We start from the raw sequence: 26,532 nt of genomic DNA on the forward strand, positions 1-26,532 counted from the left end.
CTGGCGGTGTGGTGTGGAAACCTCCCTCTGCAAATCCTGCGTTTGCCCCTGCTCCTTGTTAAGGCAAAGATGCTTACTCTTGACGGCTTTAAGCGGCCATCTGCTGGGGGAGGGGTGTCTTGAAGGAGGGGGCGGAGCAAGGAGGTACATGGGTGGTAATTATTTATTACCATGCCGCATGTTACACAGCTCTTCCCCCTTGCGCCAAAATCCTCTGCCATCTCTGAGGTGGCGGAGGTCAGTTGTGCTCCATTTTATAAAATTATATTTATACTAAACATTACATATGGAGCCACACTGCCCAAAAATCAGAGCACTGATGCTCTATAGAAGTCCTAAGTTCTTTAGCAGAGCTCCTTATAGTATCTATAGGATTAAACACATACTTGCCAACTCTCCCGAAATGTCCGGGAGACTCCTGAAATCTGGGTCTGTCTCTCGGACTTCCGGGAGAGCAGGCAAGTCTCCCGCATCTGGCAAATACCTGGCCAAAATAATGCAATTTGCTGTGAATCGCGTCGTTTTTGGCCCCGCTCCCCCGCATCAAAACATCATTTGTAGGTGGGGCAGGGCCAAAACTGACCGCTCCCCTCCCACCCTCTAGTCACGCCCACTGTTTGGGATTTCCCAGACTTCAGTGCCTAAAAGTAGGCAAGTATGATTAAACACTTGAGGTCTGAGTCATTAAGCAGAGCGAAGCAAAAAAAAAGTCTTCTCCTGGACAAACCATGTTACAATGCAAGGGGTGAAAATTAGTTGATTATTTTGCACAAGTTAAAAACTGGCTGTTTTGTCATGTAGCACACAAATACTTGATAGCTTTATTTTTACACTGAAATTTAAAGTTGATCTAGTACATGCCCTACCCCAACTATAAAACTGTCCCAACATTTTAAATTTAACCCCCCCCTCCAATGCAACATGGTTTTTCCCAGGTGCAAAGTTACTCCTTTTTTATGCTTTAGTCTCCATGACTCAGGCCCTTGGTCATCTTGTCTGCGTATATGACAATCACTAAAATGCAGATATAATTTTTATTCTATTTCGGAACTTTGTGGATAACGGGTTTCCGGATAAAAGATCCCATATCTGGCGGGAAAGCAGAAAAAAAACACCTGTCTTATATAGATATCAATACAACATGCTGGTTGTTAATGATTTGGTTAAAGCCAAGTGTTTTTTTTTGTACAATGTACCATCATCAACATTTATTTATATAGCGCCAGCAAATTCTGGAACTCTTTGCAATTGGGGACAACGAAAAAAAAAAAAGGTAAAATGTTAACAAAGATGGACTGTTTTTTCATACTTGCCAACTCTCCCGGGCGAGCTGGCATTTCTCCCGGATCATGGATATCGCCGAGAATCGCGTCATTTGACGCGATTCTTTGTGAATCACGCCATTTGGGAGGGCGGGTGGGGGCGGAGCGAGGCCAATCGCATCATTTTGGCCCAGCCCCCCGAGATGTAAATTACGGTTTTGCGGGGGTCGGGGCCAAAGTGACGCGATTTGCCTCGTCCCGCCCCCTCCCGCCCTCCAGTCACGCCCCCTCTCCGGGAGTTGGCAAGTATGTGTTTTGTTTTTTTTGCTAAACCACAAATCAGGGTGTGTGGTTACATCTATCAGACGCATAATTGAAAATAATGGGTCTTGTTTACCCGGCTGATGCATGATCATCTTGTTAGGACAGTTTATTTAATAAAGTGGAAATAGTTTTAAGCTAGGCTATAAATACACACAGCAACAAGGCCGCCTTCAGCCCATGTTCTCCATAGAGTATACACATCCTATGATAGAAATGCTGCCTGAGCTGTGACAAAAGTAAACTTGATTATGCTAAAGCTGTAATTAATTCTATCTTCTGGCCTGTGCAATGGTAAAGCTCATTAAATGTTGCAGGGCCCTTATCATTATTAAATTGTGCTACATTTAATCTTTATTATAATTTCTAATTGTGGGGAAGGAGAGAACACTGATTATCTGTCCAGTTAGTGTGGTCTGTTGTTTTTTTCATGACATGAAGTTGCAGTAATCAAGAAGAATAGATTTAGTGATTCATTTTAGAATGCAAGACATTGTAAGCAGCTCCTGTTGTTCATGTTTTCTGCAAACTAGGGCCCCATTGTTTGGGAGCTGAAACAACTGATGGGCCTATTCTTTAAATTTGATTGGTCGTTTCACTGCCACCTATCACGAACCTTCTCTAACTACTGCAGATACTGAGTTCTGCTAACTGCTGGCGGATCATCTGACGTTGTTGCTGGTAACAACTGTAGACTAATTGCATATCATCAACAATCATCATCAACATTTATATAGCGCCAGCATATTCCATAGCGCTTTACAAATGGGAACAAACACATAAAATAACAATACTGGGTAATACATACAGAGAGATAAGAGGACCCTGCGTGCAAGCTTACAATCTATGGGACAATAGAGGTTTGATACATGAGGTTTAGTGCTACGTTTCACATATTGGTCCAGCCAGATCGAAAAGGTAAAAAGTGCTTAGCGGCTGTATAGTCAAGTAGCGGCTGTATAGTCCAGTCACGCTGCAATGTTGGTTAGGGAGTCAGTGGGCTGTTGTCTTGTGTCAACTATGTAAAGAGTGGTAATAAGGTATCCTAGGGAGATTAAGATGGTGGTTGAGGAAAAGTCCATATAACCCTTCTTGTCCACTTCTTTGGAAAAAATCACCCTGTCCAGGACGCAGCTCACAGGGGCCGCTTCACACAGCTGTATTTTCCAGGGTTCCATCCTTTGTCTCGCAGCCCTGGCTGAAAGCTAAGGGGGGTGTGACCTCGTGGACCAATAAGAAGCCACTTTCACAAACACTGCAGCTTCTTAGTAATCCCACCGCTTACACCAACCTTCGCAGTTATTTTACAGTGGTGAACGAAAAAGATTTGCAGGTACTATAGTACCCAAAACAGAGGAAACTTGGATGCAGTTTCCAGGGCCACTACTAAAAGTAAGCACTTTGAAAAATGACCAAGTAACTAGTAATGCTGCTGTAAGATCATGTACTGTTTTTTATTTTATTTTGCTAACTACATGTGCTGGATTGTTGTTCCAGGTATCTACTATTCTTTCAGTAAATAGCATATTGTAACATAGTTTTAGAGACTGCTCTCTTGTCAAAGCCAAAGTTACCCCAGTTACTGGTATATTTTTACTAGTAATAATGAACCTCAATATTCCAGACCAAGAGTACTTTTAAGAACCCTCACCCAGCACTTGCAAACTCTGTAACACTGCAGGACATGGCTGTACACCTTGATATCTGATAGCAAATATTTGGCAATGATAGATCGCCTTTAAGATAAGTTTGTAATTAAGTGAATGAGGACACTATCTCTTACCTACAGGCTATGTCTGTACTTCATTCTAAAGGAAAATTGGATCTTTTATCTGCTGTGTACATGGCACAGAGACAGAAGTATTGGATTAGGTGTATAAATCCCAGGCTCAATAAACAACAAAATAACCTTGTGGATACTTCAATATGAGAAACAGTAAAAAGTAAAAGTTTTGTGGCTGAAATGTATTTCCCTGGTGTGACTGGATCACTATTAAATAACTTTTGGTATAAATTTGTTTAAAGCAAATAGCGCAGGGCGCTTATTTATATAATTGCACGTGCACTTACTTTTTGATATTATGTATATTGTGAGATAGGAAATCGTTATTTCTGAGATCAGGTGAAGAAATTTGTCTCTTGTTTAACCTTGCTATAGGATACGCCTATTTCTGATGTATATATCTGATACAATGAGCCTTTGTTTACAAAGCCTCTTGTGTATTGTGATGTGGGAAACTGGCTTGTTTTTGGGTTTTGTTGTTCTGTGTGAATATGTATTCCGAACGGTCTGATAAAAGGCCCCATGTTAATTAGATCTTTTGCTGTGTGAAGGACCAACATTGAAGGCAGGAACCTTTAATTAAGACTGGCTCCTGGATTCTCTGCATCTAATAGGACATCACAGCGTTTCTAGAATTTCACATATAAGTTTAAATATGGCTAGCTTCCACTGCATGTAAATCCATGTTTGTGTAAATAGAGTACATCCTGATTCTAAAAATAGTCTGTGTCCAAATCTGTATAAGTGCACTGACTTGTACACTGAAATGTATTCTTCTGATTTCAACTGACCTGATCACTGGGACCCTTAACCAGTGAGAGCAAATAAATATCTTGCTTCAAGACCTGCTTGAAAACATCTTCAATATTGCTGTATTCCTGTGATCTGCAGATTAGACCCAAAATCGAATCCGTTCTCCGGCTGTCTGAGGTTTGGACCCAAGCTTTTCCAGTACCACCGCACTGCCTGCTACCCATGCAGCCCTGGTCAGTGTGATAGGCCAGGGGGGGATCCATCCACAGCAACCCTGATCTATAGGGAGAGGTCAGGAGTACCAGCCCGGGTACACCAGCAACGAGGTACACTAGCAGTGTCAGTTACCCAGAATGAACGTGGTTCTGAGTACCATAGAAGGAGCTCATTGATGGCAGCATTGTAAGACCCTCCTACTGCGGCAAGAGGGCGCATTTGGGATAACAAAAGGGAACGGTGACAAAGTAAGCCCAGCCGGTTCCCAGAAACAGCAGACAGGAGGGCATAGGCGGTCCATCCTGTCACACCTACATTTTCTGATGCCTGGATTTTGCAAAAATTGCAGGATAGCCGGGAAATTGATGTTTATTTTATTTTTTTTGCAGTTCCATCCACTTAGATGGTTTGGCTTAGGGCACCATTATCCGTTGAGGTGTTGAGATAGGCTTCCTATTGTGCCACATGTAAAAATAAAACTTCAAGTTACTTAAACAAGTTTTCAGGGGCGGAGATTGCGCACTTGGAGTGTGTCTCCTGTTTTGTGGCCCAAACCCTGCCTTCTTCATCAACCAGGCATATATATATATATATATATATATATATATATATATATATATATATATATATATATATATATATATATATATATAAATATGTATGAGAGTATATTTATGTAGTCAGGGCTGGTGCTAGGGTTCTCGGCGCCCTAGGCAAAATTTAAACAAATGCCCCTTCCCTGACGAACACACTAAATAAATAAGATTTTATTCACCTCACTCTTTTTTCTCCTGGAGCCTGGTCAGTAGATGCAGGGGGGCTCTTCAAACCTCTTCTCTTCTCTTTTCTTTTCTCTTTTCTATGGCTGCTCCTCCCCTTCTTCACACAGGAGGCGGAGCGATGCATGATGGAAGGGGAGGGGGGCATCGGGAAAGAACTTTATTCACACTGTCTGTCACTGACAGACAGTGATACTTCACCGAGGCGCCGCCGGACAGACTGTCACATGATCACTGATGTTAGTGATCATGTGTGAGATGCGCCACGGACACTGAAAATCAGCGGCGGGCACTTCTGTCCCGAGCCGCTGACTAGATTAGAAAATCTAGTCAGCGGCGCCCTGCAGGTCCCGGCACCCTAGGCAACTGCCTAAGGTTGCCTAATGGGAGCGCCGGGCCTGTATGTAGTGTAACTCTACCAATGTAATGAAAATGTTAAAATGGACAGATAATACATGAAATGAAGATGGTCCCAATTTTTACCAATGTCATCTTTAAGGACATGACTGAGCAGTATTTTAGGAGGAAAATTTAAACGTTAAAGTAAGTCAAAAGATGGTCATAATGCGACAGTAGACAGAACTTCGTAGTAAAGCTGCAGTACCACCCTGCTAAAAGATTTCACTAACGTTCCCCTCCTCCGCCTTTGCAAGATGTGAGATCCAAAGGGTTAATTTATCAAGAGCTGACAATATTGAAGTTTTCCTATCACTGTTAGTTGCAGTGATAGGAAATCTTCTTGTGCCCCGAATTTCCCCCCGGCTGAGCTGAGCCGTCATACTGGTTGGCAGCGGTAGGAGGACTCTTTCCGCATCACCAGCCAATGTACGGTCCCTCTGTGCTTCTGTGACCTGGCATTGCTGCTCACACATGCTCAGTGGACGGGCTTCATGTTCCACGTTCGACACAAAAAAATAATAGTGTTTAAAAAATATATATTTACGTAAAATATAGAAGGAAAAACATATTTTAATATATTTAACTTATGAAAAAAAATTATTTATTTAAATAATAATTATATCTGTTATCACCATTGTGAGCAATAGCAGGACGGTGGTGGTTCTTGGTAAATAGACTTCCCCATACTTTGCCAGTGATGTGGCACCATAGGGGGCATGTAGGAAAAGCAGTGTAGCATATGAGGAAACGTTGGTAGCAACCACACCAGTGGATAAGGGTATCTGGTTCGTTGTGCCCTCCTTGCACCAGAGAAACTTGTAGCCAATCACGACACTTCAGCATTCAAATGTCTAGACTAACCTGTAGCCAGATAAATAGATGATTTACAGCAGGCCTGTCCAACCTGCGGCCCTCCAGGTGTTGTGAAACTACAAGCCCCAGCATGCTTTGCCAGTAGACAACCTGTTGATAGCTGGAAGGGCATGCTGGGACTTGTAGTTTCACAACATCTGGAGGGCCGCAGGTTGGACAGGCCTGATTTACAGGGTTGGATTTTCCTGTAACTAATTAGAGCATAAAACATTTACAGGGTAAGACCTACCTGTAGACTTCACTGAGATAGCGCAACATGTGACATTAAACCTTAGAATGCAACAAAAGAAAGTAACAGACCAACAGAAACAACAGCAAATATATGTGAGATACAAGCTAATTCAAATACATATTTGTATACATTTAGGAACAGCTCATCTGTCAGTAACTTAAAGAGATATTCACCCAAATTGAGTATTAATATTTAACCATCTGCCCTTACGGATCAGGAGGGCAGATGGCTGGGACCCCTTGACATTTATTTATATATATATATATATATATATATATGCCGTATTTCTTTGATTCTAAGACACCATCGATTGTAAGACCCTAAGGGGCATATTGAGGTAGGATTCGCGCCCCCGATTCCGCACAGGTCCCGGTTCCACAACATTGCGGATTTCCTCTATGGGCTGCGCATGGAAATCCGAGATATTGCGATACCGTAATGACACTTTACATGCGTAATCGCGGGCGCGAATCCTAATTGAATATGACCCTAAGAATGAGTCCTATGATTAAAATAAAATGATAAAGACGCCAGGGGCAAACGCAGGATTTGTAGAAGGGGGTTTCCACACCACGCCACCAGTGGGCGTGACCAGCATGCATGGGGGCGTAGCTATAATATTAGACAGTGCTTGGCTGCTCTCCAACTCTTCCTATCCCCATAATATAATGCTGCGTGCACTACTGTTAGGTGCACGCAGCTCTCCCTTTTCAAGCAGAGCCGTGTGAAGTGGGGACAGGGTCCAGCCACCTCAATTATACAGTGCCCCAGGCTTCGAGGGGGGTTTCCAGGTATTAGAAAACCCCCTCGGTTTGCCTATGGACGCACCCGTTATTCTAAGACGCATCACAGTTTTAGAGATGTTTACATGGGGGAAAGTTGTGTCTTAGAAGTGAAGCAATACGGTATATTTAGGGCAGTGGCCAGTCAATGACACACAACAAGAACTGCATTGATTCAGAATATCCGTCCACTTTCATTCACACTTGGGGAAAGGGTTTTAGTATTGCAAAATCATATACTGTTGATAGAGGGAAATACATTTTCTACAAGTTATATATTTCACAATACATCCTAATTTATTTTCTATGCATATCTTGATCTGTTTTCCAGGTAGAGCTAAATAGACGTGTGTTGATATCATCAGGCAGAGATGTTTGTTTGTTATGCCTTTGGATACGGCACATGACTGCTGTGCTTTCTGCTGTGGTTATTGTTGCTTCCAGATAGCAAATTTAAGTTTTATACCTGGGCAACACAAACAAAACAAGTCTGCCTGACAACATAAATACTTGACAAAAAAGCCCTAAATACAATGTATTTAGTATAAGTTCCAGTAGGACATATTCAAGATAATAGATTAAAGTCAACCGAATCCCCTTCAACTCCTGGAATCTAAACAGTGTATTTTTTCTAATGCAAACAGCCGATAACAGGTACATCCATCTCAGCTGCCATAACTTTCAACTTTGTCCTTTATTATAATTATATTTAGTGTGATGATATAAGGTGTTTTCTGAAAGATAATTCATTATCAAATTTGTCTTTGCCCAGAACACAAGATCGATGTTTTCTGTAATGCTGGAAGCCTCCAATATGTCATTAATCTGTTTATCTGACTGAGAGGTCACCCGGCCTTCTCTCACTTTCCATAAATAACGTTATCTGAACAGTGGCCATAAAATTTATGTGATAGAATCTGGCTGCCCCTGCTATTGGTTTCAGATGCGACACCATCTAATTTATTGTAAAGGAAAAGCATTGTGCTGTGTAAAACAAAATCGAAATGAATTAAGCCATGTATTTCACAAGAGAAATATATTTTTCTTGGCTTTTTTTGTTTTGCCATGTGTTTTGTCATGAAGTGCTTTTTTTGTAGTATTTAGATTTTGCTATAACCTACTGTTGTCATTGCATTGTCATTGCATAGCCATGGGCTTAATTTACGAACTTCACCCTTGTGCTTAACATGTGACCATTACTAGGCGGTCCACAAATGTCGCAATTTATCAGTGTCACCGTGCACGTTTCCAACCAGACCACAATACCACAAGAGTAGGCTCAAAAAGCGGATGTGCCCCATTTCCCTGGCCATGGACATAGGGGCACGTCCGCTTTTTGAGCCTACTCTTGTGGTATTGTGGGTCTGGTTGGAAACGTGCACGGTGACACTGATAAATGCCGTCTTACTGACACTTTGGAACCAACACCCTCATTAATTTACATTTTTTTATTTTTTTTATTTTAAAATACTGCCCATTCCTTTTCTATTTTATGTCTTAAAATAATTATGCCATCTATTGTGAAGAATCAATTGTAGATGAAACTTCAAGAGTAAAGTTTATTGAATTCTGGTAATCCGGGATCCTTTGGGCTCAACATGGGACTCTTGCTATGGGGTCCACAAATGTCTAGTTACGACCCTGGTCATGGACATATGGGCACGTCCGCTTTTTGAGCCTACTTTTGTGGTATTCTCGGTCTGGCTGGAAATGTACATGGTGACACTAATAAATACCTTCTTACTGCCACTTTGGGACCATCACCCTCATTAGTTTACATTTTTTCATTTGTTTTTCTTTTAAAATACTGCTCATTCTGCTTCTGTTTCATGTCTTAAAATAATTATGCCGTCTGTGGCTTAAAATAATCGTGCGTGTGAGAGGATTGTGTTTATTACCTGTGTCGCTTTAAAACATTTTAATGTTTTTATTACATTGGTAGAAAAGGTCATGAAAACATCTCTTTACCATGTTAAGTGTGTCTGGTAGGTTCAAGGGGCATTTAACTGAAGGTATAAGTCGGAGCCAACACTACCTCTGAGAACAAATAAGAGTGAAGTTCTTCTGCAGGAAAGAGTTAGTGTGCCCCCCCCCCTCCCGATAACCACCATTAGTTGGCATAATGATATTGGCGCCATATTGACACTCTAATCTATATACTTTTTAAATTTGCCAAGAAAATTGGTGCAGGACATGATTTGCCATGTTGCTTGCCATTTTTCATAACTCTATCTAAAATCTAGCCACACAAAGCCACTTACTAAAACAGAAGAACATTAAAATTACCCATTATGGTCCTAATTTCCAATGGGCACCAGGTGATCAGTGCAGTACATCTTGGTTTTGATTCCCCGTGTCTGGATAGTCCGCCCCCATTGCACATCAATGTGCACACCTTCTCTCCATTCTCAGGAGAGGCTTCCACAAGCTAGAACTGCTCCTGGGTGCACCGAGCTAAAGTGTATGTTCAGGAATTCCTTGGAGGAAATAAAAGTGCTACGGAGTTGAATTGTGCAGAACCAGTTGTGATGAATTGTAGATGAAAATTCAATGGTAAAGTTCTATGAATTCTGCTAATCCGGGATCGTGTAGGGCCCTGTATCACTACCACACCAACATTCTACTTCAAAGGTTCAAAAGTGTAAACATGACAATAAAAGCAGCACAAGACATACATGCCTCTATCACCCAACATGCAAGTCCCTGACTGCGGAACAGGGGACAGGTCCACAGCTTAATGGAGGCGTGGTCACATCGTGATGGGAGCTTGGTCACGCCCCCAGAGAGCTACCCAGCGTAGTAAAGTGATAAGCTGCCCATTAGCTATCTTCCATCCCCCAACATTCCCAACTGTGGGACAAACATGTCACCAGGCGAGACAACGGGAGAGAACCCTAAATTTGGGACTGTTCCACTGAACACAATTGGGAGGTGTGTATACTGTTGTTGGCCACACACAGACAAAAAATTCTTGACAATTATTTCAAAGGAAGGAGTTGTAATATATTTAAATGGAGCCAAGATCATTACGTTTTGTTGCTAACTTTGTCCCTCCACAGCTTCTGTATCCTGTAAATTCTAGTTTGGTATTTGAGCCTCTAAGACTCCCTTCGTTTTTCGGTGTGCATTTAAATAACCATTTTTTTTGCCATAGCTGTATTGAACTAAACTGCACAGTGATTTTTTTAGTCCTAAAGAGTGATCACTTAAATAACTATACTTTATGCTACTTTGAGTGATTAATCTCTTTGTAATCTCATTACATCGATCAAAGTAGCATATCCTGCTCTGAATCACTTATAAAATTGCATGAATGAGCTTTTAATTGCTCATCCCATTAAAGTCAGCGGAGGTGATTAATAGTTTGCAGTTCATGCAATGCGGTTCAATTGCGGCATTATGTGATCTTAGCCACTGGTAAGCGATGAATTGCCCACGACCGGGCCACTGAAAATCACTTGTGTGGAGTGTAGCCCTAATGGATCTCTGAGACAGACGCACTGATGTAATGGAGACAGAATATTTATCTGATTAACTGAAGTTGATGCATTTTGACAGCAAAAACTTTAAGCTGGCAATCTTTGGAAAGTGGGTTCCGCGTTGATTTTATGAATATTTGTAAAATGTTGCTATCCTTTTCCTCTCGAACACAGCATGTGACTTTTTGAAAATGTTTACAAACGTTTGTTCGAGGGCACACCTATGTGCCAGCACAATGGTATAAGAATGGTTCATTAAAGGTGCCAGTCCAAGATGGCGTAGATCTGTGTACTGGTTCAGCTTTGCAGCATTTGAGCAAGAGTCATGTCTTAACACCACCTTCCAAAGATTATTGACATCCTGTTTATGCCTTACCATTGAATTATCTTTGTTCGTTACTGACGTTTAGGAAATGAAGGTGTATTTATATCACTCCCACTCACTGGTCATTTTTTGTCTTTGCAGTTAAGATCCCACAATGCTGTGTGGAGGAGACATGGTGGCATTTCCTGCTCATTATCATGGCAGCCGTGGTCCTCTTCATAGTGGTTATTATGTGCTACAAGGCAATAAAAAGGTAAGCCAGTGGTCTAAAAACGTCTGCTCCCTGCCAAGAGGACCTAGAACGACATCTTGTAAATGATAATACATTTAATATAGAACAGAGGGCCCTGGTACTTATGGGTTTAGCACAACACTTGCCTCACCCATGAGAGAGGCAATATGATAGAGAGATGGTCATTGGGAGATCGGGCTGAACAACCAGCTTGCAGTGTGTGTGCATGTGGCTAACTTACAGGAACGCTAAACATGGGTAACACTTCTATCTCCCGTAACAGCAGGGAGGCAATCTTCCTCTTTGGTGCATGGAAAAAATACAACCGTAAAGTACTGATTGGGTTTTGCTGTATGCCGCCTACTATAAATGATGGTAGTAAAGTTCCATTTTACAGTGACATGGTGGCACAGTGGGTAGCACATTGGCTCAGTGGTTAGCGTGGCTGCCTCACAGTACTGGGGTCATGGGTTCAATTCCAACCAGAGTCCTATCTGTGTAGGAGTTTGTATGTAGGTTATCTGGCTTCTGATAAAATGTACCCTAGTGTCCGTGTGGTAGCGAATATAGATCATACATGCCAACTCTCCCGGAATCCTGGGAGAGCTGGCGATTCTCCCGTATCTGCCCATTTCACAAAATTAGAGGCGGCATGAACAGGCGGAGGGGGCAGGGATTCTCAAATCGCGTCATTTGTCCCCGCCCCCAGTGATGTAATGCTTGTTTAGAGTCTTTTTGCCACTGTAAAAAGGCCCCAAACAAGCATTACATCACTGGGGGCGTGGCCAAAAATGATCCGATTCGCGAAGCCCTGCCCCCTCCGTCCAAACACCCCTCGTGCCCTCCAGGAACCGGCCAACATAAGCAGTGCGCACGCAGGGGGGGTTTCTGAGTCTATAGAAACCCCCCACCTGCGCTAACTCAGTGCCCACCATAGCGGCACTGTCCCAGACAGCAGCCGCTGCGCTGTCAAAGAAGCGTCCGGCGGTGCTGTATTGTACAGCACCGCCGCGGACGCTTCTTTGGCAGCGCCGCAGCTGCTGTATAGGACAGCGCTACCAAAACGGAGCTGCTGCGCAATCCTGCGTGCGCCCCTGATAAGGTTGGCAAATATGATATAGATTGTAAGCTCACCTGGGGCAGGAACTGATGTGAATGGTAACTTAAGTTTCAATTAAATGTTTTGTAAGGAAGCTACAAAAGCTACATGATTACATTGCAAAGATATATACTTTTATGAAGAATAAAGTAGCGGCTTCACACAGGATTGAAGCGTAAATAACTAATATATTTTATATTCTTTTCAGTAATTTGTTTAAATATAATATACTTAAAAATTCTAAGGATATTATAAGTCACTGAGGAGTTTAGGAAACATACAATTTATGCATCAATCTTCAAGGTTACAAGCACCTCCTTAGAGCCTTCCAATACCAGTGCTGATATACTGTAGTTCTTTCTGAATAAACCCACCATTGGCAGTTATCAACAGCGACAATTAGGGGGAGATTCAATTCAGCGCGAGGTGTCTCCGGAACGTCCGCGGAAACTCACTGTGCCGATGTTATGGCCGGAATCTCCGCTCATGTTTCCTGGCACCCCGTAGAGGTGAGCAGAAAAAGAGTGGAGATCACTTAATCACAGTGTCTATCTGTAATATAGTCACTAATGACAAAACATTTAAAAACAAAAAGATTTTTTTTCCCCATTTATTAGGATGTTATTAATGTCTACTGTACGTAAAATGCATTTTTACAATTGCTCCTGATTGCAAACACATGTTCTAGCATGGTGCACACATAGCCGTCATCACTGGTAATCGGCACTTAGACCCGACCTGTAGCTGGTGCCAGTGATACGATTGAAAAACACGTACCTTTTAAGATGCTCAAAGCTTGCAATCAGATGCTGCTGCGTTCGCTGGCACATGATCTGGTTCTCGGCTTGTGCCGAGCGATTTTAGGCAAAATGCAGCACGTATCGGCATTACCGTTCCTTAATGAATGAGGCCCTCAGTACTCAATCATTACACTACAGTGTGTGATATGTAGGTTGCATTGACAATGTTGGTACCAGGACTCAGCGTTCCATAGACTGTTCATGTGGACATATGGTACAACTGGACCTCAAATATTTTTAGTTCTAATAAGTTCCTTAAACATTTATGAATTATAATAGAAGCTCATTTATATGAAACAACTTGTGTTGCAAGTAAAGTACCCTTGTAATAAACAGCAAATACTGTATCTCCATCTTCCATTTATGTACAAATTAGCAAATTAACAAACTGAAAAGATTCCATAGTCTCAGTGGTGAGCGAACCTCATGTGGTTCTAGTGATTGCTGTACTGCTGCTTGAATTAATTGCTTCACCTGTCATTTAAATACCCCCCTGTTCCATCTCCTTTTCCATAATGATGCAGCGAGGGGCAACACAAGACGGCTGTTTTCAGAATGCTCCCATGTGTCCTACATTTCATTATCAGCCACAATATGCTGTAATAAACAGTTGTGTATTGTCAGTGCATTTAGAAAGGGAAATTATTTTGCGTTAGCTGATTCCATAAGAGCCTTAGTGTAAAAGACAGCTTATTATATGTACATAAGTGACGAGTACCAATGGATATTATTGTTGCCCCCTGTTTAATATGTGGTCATTTATGAAAATGCAAAAGCACATATGCTGTTTTATGACGCCACTCTCCTGATTTTGCTCAAATGTACCCACCATTAGGGGGCAGCATGTGGATTTGCAGGCTAAGGTGGAGACGTATGTGGGAATTATTTTGCGTGCTTTAGTGGGAGGGGCCAGGCGGATCGGGAGCGCTGTTAGTAGTGTGTAAGAGAGGCACATGAATGCACAACGGGAAGGCACATTTAGGGTGGTACTATTGTAAATTAATTTGGAAAGGGCTTATCAATCTGGTGATGTTAGAACCGTAACATGTTGACCCATGACCCATCTTACTTTTGAATGATTTAGACTTACGATCGCCTGTGTTTAACCCAAACACTCCTGTCTTCATCCACTTCTAGTGAGGCACACCGCCCTCTTGTATCCCTTTGATGGAATCCTTCCCCCCCACCACAGTCTCTGTTAATTAGTGTCAGGGCCTGATTAAGGGTTCAGGCCGCCCTAGGCGAATGTGCTCTTAACGCCCCACTCGCATTCCATGCCAGGCTAACACACACTCATCCTTAATTTATAATCCAGCTTCCTTAACCCCCTGTAATGTTTATGTCCCTGTGTTTTTGAAAACCAGCTTCACTTGGCTTTTTAAAAGGGCCATTGACATCTCATTTCATGACATTCAGAACTGTATAGCAGTATGGAGGCATGAACGAGCGCTACTGAGGCCGAAGTGTGAAGGGGCTGTGCCAGTCGCCATCCTTGCCACTCCTACTTTCTTATCTTCAAGCGCCCGCCCACATCAAGATTAAAACGTTTAACACATTCTTCTTTAATGTTTTCTTTTTTCCTTTGGAGAACAGCTATTCTCTTATATTTTAAAATTAATTTCAGGATACAGCTCTCCCTGTCACCATTTTGCACCTCCGAAAAGATTGTAGCCCCAAAAGCCTTGTGCCCTAGGCTGCAAACTAGTCAGCCTATTGCCTAGTGTACAGCAGCCCTCCAATCTGTGGTGGGTAGTGTACAGCAGCCCTCCAATCTGTGGTGGCTAGTGTAGAGCAGATCTCCAGTCTCTAGAGGGTACTGTACCGTAGCCCTCCAATCTCTGGAGGATACAGTACAAAGCCCTCCAATCTTTGGTGGCTAGTGTAGAACAGACCTCCAATATCTGGTGGCTAGTAAATGGCAGTTCTCAAATGTCTGGTGGCTAGTGTAGAGCAGTTCTCAAATCTTTGATGGTTAGTGTAGACAGACCTCCCATCTCTGGTGGCTAGTGTATAGCAGACCTCCCATCTCTGGTGGCTAGTGTACAAGAAACCTTCCAACTCTGGTGGCTAGTGTACAGGACACCTCCCATCTCTTGGGGCTAGTGTAGAGCAGTTCTCAAATCACTGGTGGCTAGTGAATAACATATGACTCCACCACCATGAAGCACTCATTGTCTGAGTCCCCACTGTGCCACTTGCTCTTCGCTAGAGAGAATAGCAGCCTCGGTGGTCATTAACATCTAGCAGGCAGCTTTTGCCGAGTTTTTAATAAGGGCCTATTTATCAAGCCTTAAATGACCGTTCCTGCATGGTTTGGGCATATTTTAGTATTGAGGTCTAATGCAGGAGATATTAGAGATAACGGTGCGTTAGACTAATTATAGCAGAATACCCTAGTTCCTATAATTCTCAATGGTAACTGCGGTCTGGACTAATTATCCAGCTCCAAAATTATTCGTTTTTCGAAGCTTGACCAAGATACCTAACGCCATCTGAAGATAACATTAGCATGTATAGCCTCTGAGACGAGCATCACCGGAGATGGACTTTCGGATTCCTCATTGGCAGGCTTCAAGTTCCTCCCTTTCATCCAATAACTAATTGCTTTCTGAGCATGTGCGGGCCTGATAGCCTCTACTGTTAATGATCTTATACTGTGATTGGCTGCTGGTTGTTCTAGCCTGTGAATGTTCTAATGCTGTGATTGGCTACAGGTTGGACTAATTCTGTGAACATTCTACTGTGTTAGGCTTTGTTCTATTTTCTTTGACAATGCTTGTTACGGTTTTATTTGTGTAACCCAGACATAAGTTTGACAACATTTAGGAGATACAAGTTACTCTATGCAACAAGGAAAGTTCACAATTGACCCTGGTTATTTTTAAACCATGAAAATTACGGATGGGAAAATTAAACAATGTTTCTTATTTTAGTTCCCTAGACTGTTCCAGGAAAATGTCATTCATAGATAAATTGTAAACAGACTGAGCTCATATGGATATGTCAGGCAAATCAGAACTTGCTGTTCACTAATTCAACAAACATGTTCTACAGGTGCTATAAATGTTTTAATGCTGATTTTTTAGTTGCTGTCTGTGACAGTACCATACAGGCATAGATAACATAGCAAATGTAAACTGTAGACATCGGTGGCAGTGTCTTTATAATTCCCAGGTACAGTCCCAGATTGTGAAAATGTGTCCTTAGAAAGGTTTGTCTCCTAAAATGTCCCTATGTAAAAGACTTATGTTATGATCATGTCCAGTGGTCAGGTCATGTTGGGGGTGTAGTGTCCTATGTCTGCATAGAGTGTAATAGAATTGTATTATGATCATGTCCAGTGGTCAGGTCATGTTGGGGTGTAGTGTCCTATGTCTGTACAGAGTGTAATAGAATTGTATTATGATCATGTCCAGTGGTCAGGTCATGTAGGGGTGTAGTGTCCTATGTCTGTAAAGAGTGTAATAGAATTGTATTATGATCATGTCCAGTGGTCAGGTCATGTTGGGGGTGTAGTGTCCTATTTCTGTACAGAGTGTAATAGAATTGTATTATGATCATATCCAGTGGTCACGTCATTTTGGGGGTGTAGTGTCCTATGTCTGTATAGAGTGTAATAGAATTGTATTATGATCATATCCAGTGGTCACGTCATTTTGGGGGTGTAGTGTCCTATGTCTGTATAGAGTGTAATAGAATTGTATTATGATCATGTCCAGTGGTCACTATTTTTGTGCTACTGTTTATTAAAGTGGCCAGAAAGAATTAGGTCTGTCTCTCTCCCTCCCCCCACGCCACCAATAGGGAGCAGTGATAATACATCAGACCCTAAGAGGGTTTATGACTATTCATATGGAATTGTGTCAGAGGCTTCCCGCACTGCATACTTGAGTGCACTAAATACTGACATTTATTTTAGCTCTGGGAATTCATGTGAGGAAGTAGGGAAAACATTGCTGTGATGGCACAGTGGTTTTATTGTGATTGATGAGAAGGCAGATGGTAGAAGACCAGAACTTAGCTTAAATATGAATAATAAATCTTTCTGTGGGGGGTGGGAGTGCCCAGGTAACGCAGGGAGGACAGAGAATGCTGATTACACTTGTTGGATTAGGAAATGCAATCTTAGAGCCTGAGTATTATTATTATTATTATCGTAGATTTGTAAGGTGCCACAGTGCTCCGCAGCGCCGTACAGTAGGGAAAACAAGGACATACATAAAACAGGGACATAGAAGGTAGACAAAATATATACCGACATGAAAACAAAGGGTAAGGAGCAGGCGCGGGCTGACGGACGTCAGCCCGGGGGGCACACGCCGCACAGGCGGCCGCATCACATGACATGTGATGCGGCCGCCTTACTTCCGGGGGGGGGGGTCGGCCGGCCCTAACAGCCGTGATAATGAGCGGCCCGGGGGGGCGATGCCCCCCTGCCCCCCGACCCAGCCCGCCCCTGGTAAGGAGGACCCTGCTCAATAGAGAGCTTACATTCTAAGTGGAAGAGGGCACAGCTGAAACAAGAGGAGCGAGTGTGGCTCAGAGTGCAGATTGGGAAAGTTGTGAGGGTGCATTAGTGGGAGAAGTATAATCAGGGATAAGGTAAGCGCTAAAAAAGAGATGTGTTTTCATAGAACATCTAAAGATTTGAAGGCTGTGGGAAAGCCTGATTGAGGGTGGTAGGGAATTCCATAAGTGGGGAGCAGCACGGGAGAAGTCTTGTAGGCGGGAGTGAGAGGTGATTACCAGAGACGAGACAAGGTGTAGGTCAGAGGTAGATCTAAGAGGGTGGGAGGGAGAGTATTTTGATATGAGATTTGAGATGTATGAAGAGGTAGTGATGTTAAGGGCTTTGTAGGTAAGGGTGAGTAATTTGAATTTGATTCTGGAGGACACAGGGAGCCAGTGTAGGGATTTGCATAGTTGTGCATCAGATGTGGAGCGGTGAGAGAGGAAGATCAGACTTGCAGCAGCATTTAGGATGGATTGAAGTGTGGATATATGGGTGTCAGGAATGCAGATAGCAGGAGGTTGCAATAGTCAAGATGGGAGATGATGAGAGAATGGATAAGATTTTTGGTAGCATGTTGAGTAAGAAAAGAGCGTATTCTGGCAATGTTTTTAAGGTGGAGTCGTCAGGACTGGGAGAGAGTCTGAATGTGAGGAATAAAGCAGAGGGTGGAGTCAAGAGTGACACCAAAGCAGCGTGCTTGGGAGACTGAAGAAATGGGGGTGTTATTGACAGTTAGGGAAATTTGAGGGCAGGTGGTGACTCTGACAGGAGAGAAGATAATAAGCTCTGTTTTGGACATATTGAGCCTTAGGTAGCCTGATGTGAATGAGTTCTCTGTACAGCGCTGTGGAATTAGTGGCGCTATATAAATAAATGGTGATGATGATAAATGCAGATCAACCCTCTTCCCGTCATGAATGTCACTTCATGTAAGAGACTTGTATTCATATGTATGCTCTTTCAGTGCCCAACCACTTGTGCTTTTCACAATTGTTTCAGTCGTAAATAGTTCTATAAATAAACACCAGTTAACTCTTTTTAGGCCTAAATCCCCCTGCATCTCCCTCCTTCCAAGACATTCCTTTTATGTATCAGATTTATATATCTGAGTTAATACTTCCACTGGTTCCCAAAAGTGCTTGGCTGAAAAATGTAAAGTACACAGTGTGTATTATGGTGTGAAGCAGAGTGGGATATGCACATTTTTGCATAGCGTATGTTGCGTGAATTTGCTCTGCGCATTCCCAGAAATGGGGCACACGCTTATGTGACTTTGCAGACATTGTGCAATTCTTGCACTTAGGCCCTCTTGTGTCTGGAGGTCAGACGGAGGAGTGAAGGGGCTTTCTAATGATAGCCAAGTACAGTAATGGCGCACTTGAGTAAATGTAACTCAACCAGAAGATCAGATAGATGCATATACCCCTGTTAGAAGGCTTATCTTTTGTTGCTGCTATAGGGCAGGTTCAAATACTCACTGATGACGATGACTTGTCTGTCATAAGCCAGAAGCATATGCTAATGAGGCGGAGGCCTCTTGAGATGAGTACGACTCTGCGTATTGGTAAAAATACGCTATTTTTCTGTGCTTTAATTTTTTTTTAGAGTACACCCATTTTACACCCATCTCAGCATCTATGGGCCTGATTCATAAATGGCGATTTTGTGTGTACAATCCAAAAATCGCTCAGTGCATTCCCAGAACCAGCTCATATGCCACAGAACGCAACCACGTTTAATTAATCTGCAAACGCAAAGGGCCCTTATTACAGGGTGGGAACAGAGCGGGGAGTGGGCGTTTGGCACGTCCTTACTGTGCATTGGCTATGGACAATCTCGAGTGCACGCAGCAGCGCCTGATTCAAGCTCTGGCATCTCTCAGCTACTTGTTTTTCAGCCGTATCTCTTGCTCCAGCTACAGGTCTAGTCTGAGTACCGATTACAGGTGATGACGGCTGTGTATGCATGGTATAACGGGTGTGTGCAATCAGGATCAGCTGTAAAAATGTATTTTATGTTCAGTAGACAATAAAAACATCCTAATAAAGGTATTTCATGTTAAAAAATATATTAAAAAGAAACTTTTTTTTAAACTGTTTTATCTTTATTGCCTATATTATTAACTGGTGACATTAATTGAATTTTTGTTTATCTGTGCGTTCTTTTGCAAATTTATATTCCACATTGGCATTAAACGTATCCTGCAGTGTCTTGAGTAGTAAAGCAGAGCAGACCTACACCCGAATTCATCAGGGCACGTATCTTCAAATCCATTCCTTGACTTCGTGAGTGCGTATGTCCGATTTCCGTGTGCTTTAAACCGCGCTCGTTAATGCCTGCTTTGATGAACCAGACCTGGAGTCAGGTACAAGGCTGAGGCTGGAGATTTGTACAGCCTCCTCCAGAGTATAGTGATGTCTACACTGTAACTGGAAGCTGGCAGAGTCTCCCTGGTCTCCAACAGCTACCGGACAAATAAGTGTGTTTATAGTAACGGAATGTTGTGACTTTGTCTCTATAGAACACAGAGCAAGATTTGGAACACTCCAGTACAAGTCTGTGATAGTTACAGCACTCCAGAGCTTAGTCCAGGTGTTAGCCTCCAGCCCCCCTGTAAGGGTACCAGACACGTGTATGAGCCTTTGTTAGAAACCATGAACTGAACAGAGCTGTTGCCTTTAAAACAAGAAAGTGAACAACAGATTAAAGTTAAAAGGACATCAACACTATTTTTTTCATTCCATCCCCCCCCCCACCCCCATAATATTTGTTTAAATGTAATTGTAATATTCCTGTTATAGGATTTAATAATCCAAAAATTACAGAAATTCTTGCACACTAAGAAAAAAATTGAAAGCATATAGCAATGCCAAGGAAGATCAGTGCCCATTTTAACCCATCGTATTGTGCAAGAAATGCTTTTTCCACTTTACAAAGATGTAACATTTTGCCATAACATCAGCTCAAATGTAAACAGGGCTGGAACATTTTAGCCTGGGGGGCAAGACTCCGCTCAGCAGCCTATTATTTAAAGGAAAGAAATTCAGGTAGCCCAGTGATCCAGCCCAAGGTAGCCCACTATGCCCCTCAGCCCAGCCTGCCCCTGAATGTGAGCTCTCAAGAGCAGGACCCTCTCTGACCATCTTCTTCGTTAACCTCATATGCAGTGACGGAACTAGCAGTGGTGCATCGGGGCCCATGGAGATAATGCGGCCCATTGCACAGGGAACTAGCAAGATATGGGCCCCTATTCCCTGTGGGCCCCGATTCCCTCCCCCCCCCCCCCCTCGCTTCCCTGCACCGGGGCCCACAGCTCTCTAGTTCTGCCTCTGCTCATATACAATGGTTCTGTTTATTATTTGATTTGTATTACTTCTGATTTGTTATTCTGACTCTGCAGAGTATTGTGTCACTTTACAAATAAAAGTTGACAATAATCTAAATGTGGAAAAGACATTAAATCCATTATTGAGTCTTTATTTGACGTGTGTTATTTCTTCTTAGTGAAGTAATGTTGTATTCCATCTATTACCTCATAACGTATGCCTAATGTCCCAAATATTTTTTTTTTTAACAAAATACTTTATCTATACAATCTCTATTCTCAGGCAGGGTCTCATATGATTTTTGCAAAACCAAAACCTGTCAGTTAGAAAACACTGTAATTATCAGCGTTTGGTTCTAAGATTTGTACTCTAAGTTCTCACACTCTGCTAGGGTGTAAATGTATCAAGCTGAGAGTTTTCCAGCAGGTTTGAAAAGTGGAGATGTTGCCTATAACAACCAATCAAATTCTAGCTATCATTCTGTAGAATGTACTAAATAAATGATAGCTAGAATCTGATTGGTTTTTCAAACCCGCCAGAAAACTCTCAGCTTGATACATTTACCCCTAGGAGTTTTTTCCCCCAAAAAGCACAGAAACACTCTTATTATAAAGCCATATGTCTAGTAGATTATGGTTATTATAGAAGGCTTATGGATGGAGCATGTTAATCAGTTTCTGTATTTATTTAGTAATTATACTTGTATTCAGATGGTTGGATTATTTGTATTATTTGATTTTTTTGTAAAACGTCAAAGAACATTTAGAATGCTTTGTAAAATGTTATTGTGTAATAATAATACGTCATTTTGAGTCAAGCACTTACTTTCATTCGGTAGAAATGGCAGATAGCTACATCAAACAAGGGTTAGATTGTTCAGCTCTCCAGTCATTTTAATTATTGGGGTGCAAAGGATTTCGGTAGTTGCGGTTAGACAATTGAATGACTAATATTAACTCAGGCATGACCTATAATTAATATGCTCTATCTTTTTATCTCCTGAAGGAAACCACTCCATAAAGAAGAGAATGGCACCACACGGGCTGAATATGCAATGACCCTGGAAACAGCCTAGATGCGATATACAATAATCTTGGTCACACAACCCCTGCAGACCCTCCCAAGATACTGGAGGTGTTGAACTTTTGTTTTTGAAGGGGGGGGGGGAAGCTCTGTTCCGATGACAGCTGGGTATGGAGATGGTGTGGGCCTTTGGAATCTTCATCATGCTCCTGTTATTCCAGAACGAACACATGTGTGTGAGGCCTGTAGCATCCCCTCGTTGATTGCTGAACACGGAGTAAAATTGCCAATCAGAGCTTGAGTGAGACAGAAATCTTCACAACGCCACGCTCACGGCAATGCATTTCCATTGACCGACTGCCCACAAAGTACTGTGATACTGGCGGGTGGAAGGAGGTGTGTGCGGCCGGATTCCAGTGGAGGACGTAGTCCGTGTCACCTGCATGCGCAGAGTTTTCATACCCAGGATACAAACCTTATTTTATCTTATATTGGATAGCACCTTTTAATGTAAAAAAAAAAAAAAAAAATAACGACAGAATTGCATGCACTTAATACTTTATCCAAGAACACACAGCAGTGATATCACTACTATGCAATAATCCAAGGCTGAAAAATTGTCAAGGAAAGCGAGAACGTATAGTGTGGATTAATTGTCATCTGTTGACAGGGCTCCCATCGTTTTGACATAACAAGACACCCTTTTGCCATAAAGATTGCTGGGTCCATTAAAGATGCCCCATACTTACTTTTGGGTCACAAAAGTTGTAAAATAATGACATAAATATTCTCCAATTAAGGGCTGAGTGAGACGTCTGTGAAACAGCGGGGTTATAAACCAACGATATCAGTATATCATGAAAATAAATAGGGAACCTTGTTCCCCTGTCGCACAAACAGGATTCTGCTGTCAAAGCGCCACGTGCAGCCTTTTGACAACAGAATTGCTTTGGTAAGACAGCGGAACAGCGTTCCCCATTCACTTTTATGATACACTGACTGTGTATCACCGCTTTGGAATCCTGCTTTGTCCTGGTTAGAATATTGGGGAGTTCTAAATCAACCTGTCACACTGTCCTAATGATATAAACCTCGATGCCTCAGTAGTCTGACTTGCAGGGTTAAGAAAAAATAAACTCCAACAAGGGATCAATAGAAACACAGCCTATACAGAAATGAATCAGTTCCCTATATATTCCCTATAAGGCCGTTTGTAACTATTCATTACAGAGCTACATTGACAGTTGATTGGTCCAATTGGCGTTGTTCAGTGCTTTAAACAATACTCAGCTTGTGTTAAACTTTTATACAGAATGTTTTTTTTCATAACTGAAAACTACAGCACGCCTATACATTGTCCTTATGACAATAATATAGTGATTAAAATGATGCTATGCCCACAAATGGGCTTTGGCCCATAGCGACCAATCAGATGTTTGCTTTCATTTTATAAACCGCACTGGAAAAATTACACCTCTGGTGTCTGTGGGTTACATGTTACATTGCAATTGTGTGCATAACATCATTATATTAAATAATCTCCATAGACATTCATCATGCATCTGTTGTCTCTAATAAGACAACAGATGAAATGACCACTTAAGTGACAGAATACTCTTGACACTGGTCAGTAATGCGGTAATGCAGTGGGTATTATCTGCATCAAAAAGTGGGATCTGGCTGTGACAAGAAAGTCATTTTCCATCAACCTTTCCCCCCAGAGGGTAGTTCGTTAAATTATACTATACCTACTTATCATACCTTCTGTCCCCGAATAAGGTATGAACAAAAATACAGGGAGGAATTTGATGGAGCCATTTGTGACGTCAAGTGGCCGGGCAAGGCGCATGATGCGGCAAATTATGTCCACACAACCCCTGCTCATTCAGGACCTGATGCAGAGTGAGGACCGCCCCAGTTGGCGTGGCATATCTTGCGTAAATTCGATCTGATTATGACTAGAAAAATGTCTGCCTGCATATACTCCTATGTAGATTTGTGTGTTTGTGGCACTAATGCCCGCCTGCTCCAGGAGAAGGCGGGACGGGGGAGGGAAGGGGTTGTAGGCTGAGGAATGTAAGGGCATTTTCGAGCATTGCGAAACAGATGGGACACAGACGCATATACACCTGTCCAAGCCGCATTATCTGCCGGTGGTCGCCTGTAGGTGTAAATTGCAGATATCTATGATGGTCACCAGCCATAGAGAACGGCTTGTAATTGGTTGCTTGCGCATTCTCCGCTGAAGCTGGTGCTTTCATCATCTCACTGGCATATACTATGCTTTCGTGTGCGTGAATAACCTTATTTATTTAGCACATACGCATGCCGGGGAGTCGATTCTCCTCTACTAGAGAGTATTTTGAAGTTTTATTGATGCATAATAGCGGATACGTATTTTGCAAACAAAACAAACGGTTATAAACATGGACGTAAGTGTATCCGACGAATGTCTGGCGTAAACCGAGTGCATATGCTACTGGTGCAGACCTGTATGTATCTTGCAATAGTTGCAGTTATGCATATGTCCACAGTGGCGGCTTTTTGTGAACGCAATTTGGAGCACAATCGCGGCCAATTCTGGATCAATATTCACTGAGGTGGACATGGCTAGTTGGCACGATTTGTGGCATTGGGACGCACCCCTTTCCAATTCCCAGGTCCAGTGAGTGGAGCTTCAGGAAGAATTGTCTGCTTCCCTGGACCTCCAGGGGTATCATCATCATCATCATCATCATCACCATTTATTTATATAGCGCCACTGATTCTGCAGCGCTGTACAGAGAACTCACTCACATCAGTCCCTGCCCCATTGGAGCTTACAGTCTAAATTCCCTAACATACACACACTCAGACAGACAGACAGAGAGAGACTAGGGTCAATTTAGATAGCCAATTAACCTACTAGTATGTTTTTGGAGTGGGGGGAAACCGGAGCACCTAGAGGAAACCCACGCAAACACGGCGAGAACATACAAACTCCACACAAATAAGGCCATGGTCGGGAATTAAACTCATGACCCCAGCGCTGTGAGGCAGAAGTGCTAACCACTAGGTAACCGTGCTGCCCAATACCGTATCCCAATAAGCCTGGTACTAGGCAACTGTGCATTAAAGCCTTCGACAAGTGCAGAACTGCTCGGCACCCTCTACCCTGCCCTGCAGTCCAGCAATGGATATTTCAGTCAGCTCTATATAAACAGGACATGATTCGCTTGTTCCCCACTTACTAAATGCTTTCCCCTGTGAATATTGGGTGCACCGGCAGCCATCTTTGTCACTGGCACAGCAAACCATTGCAGCTCCCATGATAATAGAAAATGTATAGTAAGATTACGTCTGTAATGTGCAAGAGCCTGTAAACTGAGGTAATATACCAATATATACTATAATATGTAGCCATGGTTGCTAATGTACCAAATGGCATTACCATGGTTACCAGTAAAAACGTTCATGAAAACTTTATTGATAAAAACATAACTTATTACACAATGGTACACATGGATGTCAACCGTGAAGAATAGTCATGTGAAATTAAGTAAATCACAGTTTGACTACAACTTACAAGGTCCAATCTCACAGAACAAAATATAACCGTGTATACAAGCTCGTTTGTTGAGATTCCTCTCTGTTTGGCCCTTTCTCCCTGGTTATATGGCAGACGAAAGTGATATCCCCCTTAATGAATGTGAATTATAATTCTGTCTCATCAATGACTTTTCATTTACATGTATAATGCAATCTTCACAGCTTATAGCAGCACGTACAGCGATGAAAAGATTGTTTTAATATGCGTGGATAGGGTACTTCACTATACTCAGTTATAATAAATAAAATATATTGAGATTATATTGGTTTTTGATTCTTACTAAGATTGTTTTTCTCGTGTCAAAACAGCGTTTGGTTTGTATTATGAGGGCGCCCACAAAACCTGCAGTAAAGTGAAAAAAAAAATGATTATGCGTACTGCAAAGAAGAATTAAAATCAAGCGGGTCTGTCATCACCATATACAGTACTTTAACATCGGATACAGTACAGATAAGCCAGTGCTTGTCATCAAAATAGACTGCTGGATAATGTTATTTCAGCCCATTTAGACAATGCTGAGAACTTTCACCTTGATGCAGCCTGTTTCATCCTTGTTCGAGCTCCTAAGTGCAGGATAGGATTTCTGGTCAGCATATGAAGCACTATAAACCAGATCAGCTAGGGGCACTATGCACAGAAATCACCCCAATTCAAGAGAATGGACTTTTGAGTTGGCTCTTTCACCGAAAGGAGGGTTTTTTTTATCGTTCCACGGGAGTCATTTTCCCGAGCACAGAAGCTGGTAT

General features: G+C 42.3%; 1 protein-coding gene across 2 annotated transcripts in view; it reads left to right on the forward strand.

Annotated features, from left to right (window-relative positions):
• The window catches only part of PRIMA1 (proline rich membrane anchor 1), a 44,982-nt gene extending 18,936 nt beyond the window's left edge, over positions 1-26,046 (forward strand). For both annotated transcript variants that reach the window (XM_075193364.1, XM_075193363.1), the window contains exons 4-5: positions 11,346-11,457; positions 22,180-26,046. In XM_075193364.1, the coding sequence (XP_075049465.1) occupies positions 11,346-11,457; positions 22,180-22,249 (182 nt within the window). In that variant the 3' untranslated portion in view covers positions 22,250-26,046. The remainder of the gene's footprint in view (positions 1-11,345; positions 11,458-22,179) is intronic.
• The last annotated feature ends 486 nt before the right edge of the window (positions 26,047-26,532 follow it).

This window comes from Mixophyes fleayi, chromosome 12 (assembly GCF_038048845.1).
Source record: "Mixophyes fleayi isolate aMixFle1 chromosome 12, aMixFle1.hap1, whole genome shotgun sequence".
NCBI classification, from domain to species: Eukaryota; Metazoa; Chordata; class Amphibia; order Anura; family Limnodynastidae; genus Mixophyes; species Mixophyes fleayi.